General features: G+C 42.1%; 1 protein-coding gene across 1 annotated transcript; it reads right to left on the reverse strand.

Moving 5' to 3' along the window:
* Nucleotides 1–72: 72 nt before the first annotated feature.
* Nucleotides 73–8431, reverse strand: LOC101864337 (ficolin-1). Its single transcript, XM_035972639.1, has 5 exons — nucleotides 8414–8431; nucleotides 7502–7693; nucleotides 6231–6344; nucleotides 2455–2574; nucleotides 73–905 (listed from the first exon to the last, which is right to left on the reverse strand). The coding sequence occupies exons 1-5, from the start codon at nucleotides 8429–8431 to the stop codon at nucleotides 528–530; spliced, it is 822 nt and encodes a 273-aa protein (XP_035828532.1). The 3' UTR covers nucleotides 73–527.
* Between the last annotated feature and the right edge of the window lie 300 nt (nucleotides 8432–8731).

The following is an 8731-nucleotide window of genomic DNA, read 5'->3' on the forward strand; positions in this document are numbered from 1 at the left end:
ATATATTAGATTGCATATGGGTCTGTGAATTGTGTGTGTTTGTATGTATGTTTTTTTACAATGGTCTCACAACGTACATTTTCTTTCTTTTATTTAATAGTTGTTTTAAACGATATATCGATAATTTTACACTGTATAGTGTTTTTGGGGTTCTACTCCTTAGGGTTAAGCCCTATAAAAAGTCATATTACTATAATTATCAATTATAATTAAAAGAATCATGGGAGCATTCACTTTTCTAGTATGGGTTAACTCATCCTCACTCACATGTCTCCAATATTTTTAAGGTGAAAGCTGAACCTATGAATAGCCTTACGATTACAAGTCCAGTAACCTAACCACTAGACTACCGACTATGCGTATCTTGATCTTTATTTGTAAATTTGTGCCATAAACGGAGGCAATGTTATAAGATGTTCTAACAATGAGTTTCTCTTTCCTCCACACAAACACAAACATAATGTTATGTACATAATATCTCAATAGAATTACAACCAAGCCGTCGCGTATTGAGTGTCATGCAGCTGTCACTCAGCAAGTGGACGAATCTTCATCTCGCTGAAGGTGACAGAATCTTCCCATCCCGTAACACTACCCCAGTTCAAGCCCCTGTCGTATTTTGTACTGCCCCATGCTCCGTTCAGGTTCACCCGGTGGCATACCGAGTACCACCAAGCTCCGTGTCTGCTGCTGGCGCAGCTGCCTGAACTGAAATCGTCGTTGTCACGGTCCTTGGTTGAGAACATCTTGCCATTGTGATAAGCCATGCTGTCACTAGCATTACCCGAAAATCCCGACATCTGAATTTTGTAGTTTTCAGGTTCTCCGAGCAGCCAAAAGTTGTCGTAGCTGGCGAAGTAGTCTTTTCCTTTGTATGTCATGTCAAACCTCAGTTCGTATCTCTCCTGCTGATGAGAAGAAGAGGAAAATTAAAACAACTGACCTGTAGACTCTCAATATTTCAACAAAAGCAAAGCCCAGCTGTCTAAAACGGAAATAGATTGTCCTCGACGCGGACGCTACAGGTTCGAATCCAAGTCTGGTCCTCATGTTTTCGGCCCTCCCAAACATTTCCTCTCAGCCATGTGTCCTACTGGGGTACCACGTGCACGACTTCAGAACTATCCAAGTAGAGTAAAAACAAAATTGACCAAACACGTAAAAGATGCAGAAGAGAACGTTTGTTTTATTAAGTGTCTTGCGGCACTTGCAACACAATAAGGTCATATAAGGGCCAACGATTAGAAGTGTTACAAGAGAGTAACAAACAAAAACATAAAAAGAAGGAGGAGAGAAAATGACGAAACATACATAATATGAAAGAAGGAGCAAACCACACCAGAGCACGCGTCAACTACCCAAAAAGAAGAGAATGCCAAGTTGGAAAGCAATTCCTGTATTAAATGCAGATTACGGGTAAAAGCACATAGACTTTTTTTTGTAGAGGTTTTACGGCGCTCGTAACTGCAAAAGGTCATATGAGCGCCAAGGGGTGGATGTCAACAGAGAAGTCCTTACAGGGAATCGGGCTTGCTCTGCTCACCTCTCTAGCTTCAACAGCACAAAGTCTGCTTCGACTATAAAGGCACCCTGGAGATAGCGGGTCAAAAAAGAGTGTGACAAACATACAAAAGAAGTAGAGGAAAATGACGATAGTAGGGATTAGGAAAGAAAAAGCAGCAGTTCCCTGTTGCAGTTCAGGCACAGTTATGAGCATGACATAGGTGAATTAGCCCATTTTCAATTCTACTGTGCATAAGAACAAGTTTATGGCCCCCTTTGGGAAAGGCCTAAAGACATTTCAGTGAGTAGCACCGCCCCGGGGGGTGACATAGACTCTGCGCAGGCGACAGTCAAGAACTGATAGAGACTCAAAGTAAAGGGCTCAAGAGCTACATGCCCCTCAAATCTGTCTCAAAAGTAATTAAGAGGTAAACAACGAAAGTAATAATGTTTTTTTATTATAGCAGTATGGTTATTATTATTAATATTCTATTATTATAATTGTTATTAATGATAACTGCGACAACATGAAAAATCTCATCAACAACGACAAAGACTGATGTTCTGACAGCTCCAGTTTCCATTAACACAACCTATAACTTTCCCTTCTTCCTTCTACATCCACTACTTCCTTTACAAAGGCATAGTAGGGGTTTCATGTAACTTACGAAAAGGGGAATGTTTTTCAGGAGCTAGAGTTCAGATTTAACATCCATCTGCGATATGACAGAGCCAAGTGGATCGATTTCCTTGAAAATATACTGCAACTACTGCTGTAAACACTATGGTCATTAATAAGAGTGGTAATAATAGAGCTGATAGTAAACCCAACTAATATCACGAGGGAAAATAAATTACAGCAACAATGTCATCGACAGTGACAACAGCCACGGCGCAGAGTGCTGGCATATGTTTGTGATAATACATTGCTCTAAAGAAAACAGAAATTACCTTATTTGTCAGCTGGTGGATTTTCTCCAGCCCAAACCAGAAATTGCCTGTGAGGTCGCCGAATCCATACTTATAGTCGGTCCATCCACGGTAAAAGTCTACGTCCGCCGAGGTACGTCTCTGTAGACATAACAGAACAATACGCCAGTTTGTGAGACATGTCATCATGAAATACTTTAAACTGTAACTATCTGTGGTTCACTCTAGTTCTGGAAACAAAACTGTTCCTGAATGCAAAGTAATTGTCGTGGGTATAATTTAACTTGTTGTACACAGTGGCGCCGGGTAGGTTGTAAACAGGGTGGGGCTTGCCGCGACCAGTCGCTCAGATTATACTGGATGCGTGAACACTAAAAAGCCAAACACACAGGCACATAAAAATACAATGTGAATATAGTATTGTGAGTAGATTTTAAAATATTAGGCTGTGAACGTGTTAGTCCCAATATCATGTTTGAAACCAGGAAAATGGAATCACCTACGCACCTTTAACGGGCTACATGCAAATAGTTTGGACCCTTCGGTTTTTCTGTTAAAAACATTTGCCGATGACTATTTGGTTGAGCTATCCATCCTTCAAGATAAACAATTTTTATGTAGATGTTTTCAAGCCCCTATCGACATAATTTAAATCATTTAGGCGGCTGGCTTTTGACCCAGCCTGTCAGGGTCAATCCGGTCTGAGAGAGATACAAAATCCCAATAGAAAAACAGATACACTCGATAAAAAATGTCCCCATCCATGAATCGAACTCGAGTCTACTGCATGTGACAGCGAGATGCCTAACCGCTACACCATAGACGCAGGTAAGATAAGCCATTCAGGGATAAAATATACTGACGGTCATTAAAAACGCACCACTTACAAAACGTTTCAAGTAGTGGTGATGTGTTTATTTTTTTAAACAGATTGTATACCATTGCATTCTATGGCCATTTTGTGAACATTCACAGCTGAAATGACATGAAAAGGTCAAATGGCACCGCGAGCACAAAAGCATGAAGTAACAAAAGTCATTTTTCAAAAATCAGAGCGGTAAACTGAGTTTTTAACACCTGCTTTAGTATCGTGTATGTCCTCCATTGTCCTGAATACAATGTACAGGATTGGTAGCGTCTTCTCGTGGAATTGACAAGAGTCTGAAAGAACACCTTTGGAATCTGTACCCACTCATTTGTCAGAGAACGCCTCAGCTCTTGGAGATTGTGTAGAGGTCTTCCACGGGACAAACGGTGGCCAAGCTCGTCCCACACATGCTAAGTTGGTGTCAAGTCAGGAGACAGTGATGGCCAAGGCAGGACATCGATGTTGTTTGCCTTCAGAAAAGCAGTGGTGGCTTGAGCGGTGTGGGGGAGGGCGTTGTCGTGTTGGAATAATTGCAGCTCTGGGTGTTGACCAAATAACGGCACGACGTGGTTCTTTAAAACCTGCTGGTACGTGGTGACATTTACAGGCTGGTCGAAGAAGCACAGTGGCGTGCGATAATCGTGGCTGAACGCTCCCTATACCATGACGCTGCCTCCTCCCCATCTATCGACCTCCAGCATGCAACAGTTGGCATAGCCCTTGCCTTCTTCTCCCGTCAGCATGCGACTCTCGTCAACTAAATGCTGCCTGGCCTATTGCAAACGTTGTTGACAGTGCCTCTGTGTCAAGACAGGACCAACGTACGAGAGTCTGGCTGCAAGTCCTGCTTCCCGCAAACGGCGTCGCACGGTCCATTCAGAAACTGGTACACGCCGACCAACTACTTGACGACCTGTTTCCGTGCTGGCAGGAAACGGTCACAAAGGTGACGTTGGCAAATGTAACGGTTTTGCGCTGGTGATGTAACTCGTGGTTGGCCGCTCCGTCGTCGATCTGCTGTAGAACCAGTAGCTGCATTTTGTTGAGACAACTGGGTTACAGTCGAGTGGTTACAGTTCATGCGCCTGGCAACTTGCCGTGCTACCATTCCGGCTTGGGGCATTCCAATTGCCTTTTCACGTTCTTGCATGGAAAGTCGCGGCATTATTTACGCAGAAAAAATCCGTCGCACAGAGTAAAGGATGTCAGTTTTTGTTATGGGCGAATACAATCTCTCCCTAACAGCCAAAAAATCTGTCTCGCTGAACAAATTTTAGGTTTGAGGTCGACATATCGGATTTTTGCATGTTGCACGTGCACATTGACAGTTTTGAACTGGGAACTTCAAATTTTGTGCGATCAGTAACCTCTGTTGCCTGTGAACTTTTGTCAACCTCAATTGATGTCACTGGATAGATTTTAGTCCAAAATGTGCTCAATCCAAAATGGTGCGTTTTTAATGACCGTCAGTATATATCTCTTTTACTTTCCAACCATCTACTGTCCTCGATGACCTCAAGAAAACAATAACTTCTTCAATGTTGCGCGGATCTGCCACAAATCTGAGAGGAATTATGTTTGATCATCCGTACACCAGCTTTAAGTTGAATTGGTCAGACTACAACCTCTGCATCGGCCATATCTTGGAGTAACCCAGAAAAAGTATTTTCGCATTAGAAAATACGCTGAAATCAAGTCCCTAAAGATGCTCCAAGCCTGTTATTGCACTGAGTAGAGATCTACATCTAGTGCGCCCTCTGGAATCGAAATCTCGGTTCGAACAGTTCAATTTGAGAGGTAATCTGCAAATAAGCCGTTTATGAAAAAGAGTAAGCATTAACAAAACGGTGCGAAAGGAGGGAAATGGGGAAAGAGTTCGCATGTCGGCCGCAACAACACCAAAGAAGTCTGCTCGAGAGTGTAGCAGTGAACTAGGCTGATGAAAGTCCCGCACTTACAGAATCTTAATTAAAGTATGATTTGAAAATGAAGCCATATCACATGTCCAGTCTATCTTGGAATAAATTAAGATAATGCTCTGGGTAGGAAAACAATGAAAACTTGGGTTCTTAAGACAAGTGAAACGTATTGAGATTTTTCAACGGCCTGTTTGCTAAGCGATGACACTCATTTCTAATTACTGGAAAAATTCATTCCTGGAATTCTGAAAAATAGGCTGCAGAAATTCCAGATGATGTGAATGAGAGAGACTTGCATGATAAAGAAGTAACACCATGGGTAGCTTTAAAAGCTCTTAAGGGTTCAAATGTCCACTCTGGTTCTGTGATCAAGACGGATCCACACGCACTGTCACTGCAGATTTGTTATTTGAATGTGCCGAATCAGATCTGGGGCCCCATGTGGTGGTTCTGCGGGTATGAGGCAAGAGATCGACAACGGTCGATGCAGAGTTGGGTAACCCCTCACACTGCAGAATGTGTTTTGGCTTTTTTCTTTTTTTTACTCTGAGGTTATCTCAAAGACAATAATAATAATAATAATAATAATAATAAATAGCATTTGTATAGCGCAATCCCCGCTCAGCAGCAGGCTATATACGCTTTACACTATATTATTACCCCAGCAGACCATAGGACACTCCGAAACATTCTCAAAGATCAAATCCACATGGCAATAGTATGAGAACGCTACATTTATTTCTTTGTTAGAATACAGAATGTATGCACGACATTGGGGGGGGGGGGTAAATGGGGCATCTTTTTCTCCGTACATCGGTAAGATAAGGATGAATTCACCTGTATTGTATCAACATATCTATTAGTAAGATAAAGATGAACTCACATGTATTGTATCGACCTATATAACAGTAAGATAAAGATGAACTCATAGGTATTGTATCGACCTATATATCAGTAAGATAAAGTGTATTGTATCGACCTATATATCAGTAAGATAATGATGAACTCACCTGAATCAAGATCCAGCCACCGTTGTCAGTAACGGTGTCGCAGACAACTTTCAGACCGTGGAGAACGACTACAGGTCGAGGGCCCGGACCCTTGATATCAGCGCACGACTGTGGCTGAAGAGAAATCCACAGAGTAAAAGTTGGAATGACTACACCCAGGGAAGTGAAGTTGGTTTGATTACTACTGCATGACGTCAGGAATGGAGAGGGAGTGTAAACCTGAGTAAAGAATTATATATCAATCAGACAGTCGATTTCAAAGTTTATTGCTCAATCCATTCCCAAGTTTATAGTCCAGTTCATTTCTCAATTTTGTTTTGTTGTTTACTAAGTCAATACACTAGTTTATAAATCAATCACACAGGTTCAATTTCACATGGTCAATACGCTTCCGACCGATTGCCGGGGGGGGGGGGGGGGGGGTCGGGATACGAACCTATGTCAGCCTCACATTGGACAAAGAAAAGAGCCTAAAACCATTCTCGCCTACGTGGTAAATCGGGTTGAAAACCGTGAAACTCTAAGTTGAGTTTCATCAATCCAAATTGGTAACATTAATTTGAAAGGTGTCCTTACAAGTTATTGTCTGTGAGAGTCTCTTCCACTCTTTCTCCTGAACAGAGATTGCTAGTTATGGGGTTACAGCCAGCCAGCCAGCCAGCCAGCCAGCCAGATAGATAGATAGATAGATAGACAGACAGACAGACAGACAGACAGACAGACAGACAGACAGACAGACAGACAGATAGATAGATAGATAGATAGATAGATAGATAGATAGATAGATAGGGACAGAGAGAGAGATAGATGGAGAAAGAGAAACGAGGGAAGTGAAGTAGATTGAGATAGATACACAGACACATTGGAAGAGAGAGAAGGAGGATGAGAGAGAGAAAGAGAAAGAAAGAGAGAGAGAGAGAGATAGAGAGAGAGAGAGATGGGTGGTGAGAGAGAGAAAGAGAAGGAAAGAGAGAGAGAGAGAGAGAGAGAGAGAGAGAGAGAGAGAGATGGGTGGGGAGAGAGAGAAAGAGAAAAAAAAGAGAGAGCGAGAGAGAGAGCGAAAGCGAGAGAGAGAGAGGGGGGGGGTGAGAGAGCTGGCAAAAGCATGAGAAGAGGCTTGAAGAGTAGGCCTATCCATAGATATTATTCAACAAAAAGGGGGGGGGGGGTTATTATGCACTTGTGAAGGCTTATTTCCAAGTAGAGAAGCAACTCCTAGATAAAATTTTACTCGTCAATATTGGAGGTCAAATGTTCCGAGAGGTTCTCACCGGTAGCTGGCTGCTCACTTCGCTCAGTTTGCTCTCAAGAGCCTCCACAGTTGCTGTCACATTTTCTAGGATGTCCTGCTTTTGTTGAAGACACTCTTTTTTGTTGTCCTCTAAGGATGTTTTGACTTTTTCCACAGTCTGTCTCTGTTGAAGATCTTCTTTCTTCTTCTCCTCAAAGGTGTGGCTCAGGCCCTGTAGTGTAACGCCATTCTTAAGGTTATGAAAATTGATATAAATTTCTGTCACACGACCTTCTTCTCAGTCGTATAGCTAGGGACGTCAAAACAGTTTTGATTTAGTTGTACTGTCACTGTCGGTCGTCACAGGTTACGAAAGCAACATATTATTATCTGGTAACAACAGAACTGAAACTGGTCACAGCGAATACATTATAACTGTCGTATGTTCTCGCGACGATCCACATCATTTTATTTTTTGTTTGCTACGATACTATTTCGTTTTGGGGCCATTTCAGAAATGTCCGTGGGGTGTGTGTAGGTAATTATCGTAAGAGTTTATCATTCCTCTCAAGAATATAAGGTAATTAAGAGGCAGTACATTCTAAATTAATGTTCATTCCAATTAAAACGATTGCCATTAAAAAGTATCAGACACCTCGGTAATTAAATGTTAACTCGTTATTATTTGGAAACAATTACTTCGAGAGAGATTCTCACCTGTCGCCTCCACTGTGTAGCTCAGAACGTGTGAAGTGACCACACTGTTAAAGATGAATGTCAAAGGTACTGTCGGAAGTTATTGTTCTTGATACGGGCACAATAAGCAATGTCAAGGCCAAGCATGGCGTCTGAGGTGGTGTCAGGTCAGGTGGTTCAGTTCTTTGCTTCGCCCCCCGCCCCTCCCCCAAAGAGAATTAAAGATCCAACATCCTGTGTTCGAAATATAACAGACCTTTAAGTTCATCAACATTTGAACAATGCTAGATAGGCTATAGATCTATCTGGGTCAATGTTTACCCGACTATACTTAGGAACAAATAATTGGAGAGATATTCTCACCTGTATCTGGCTCTCAAGATCCTCCACGATTGTTGTCATTTTGTCAAGAATGTTTTGTTTTTGCTTTTTACACTCGTTCTCTTTCTTCTCCAGCGCGTGGCTCAGGACCTGTAAAGGGACAAAACTCTAAAAGTTTATGAACGTGGCGGGTAGACTTTTCGGACACATGCCATTTCCCCTACAACCAAAATTAATTTTGCCACAACGGATA

This window comes from Aplysia californica, unplaced genomic scaffold, assembly GCF_000002075.1.
Source record: "Aplysia californica isolate F4 #8 unplaced genomic scaffold, AplCal3.0 scaffold00775, whole genome shotgun sequence".
Classification (NCBI taxonomy): Eukaryota; Metazoa; Mollusca; class Gastropoda; order Aplysiida; family Aplysiidae; genus Aplysia; species Aplysia californica.

What these genes read in the sequence shown, in the direction of transcription:
- LOC101864337 (XM_035972639.1), bottom strand. An exon ending in AAGTGAGCAGCCAGCTACCG is followed by an intron (nt 6,345 to 7,501) that starts GTGAGAACCTCT and finishes ATTTCTCTTCAG; the next exon opens with CCACAGTCGTGCGCTGATAT. An exon ending in GTGGCTGGATCTTGATTCAG is followed by an intron (nt 2,575 to 6,230) that starts GTGAGTTCATCA and finishes TTATGTCTACAG; the next exon opens with AGACGTACCTCGGCGGACGT.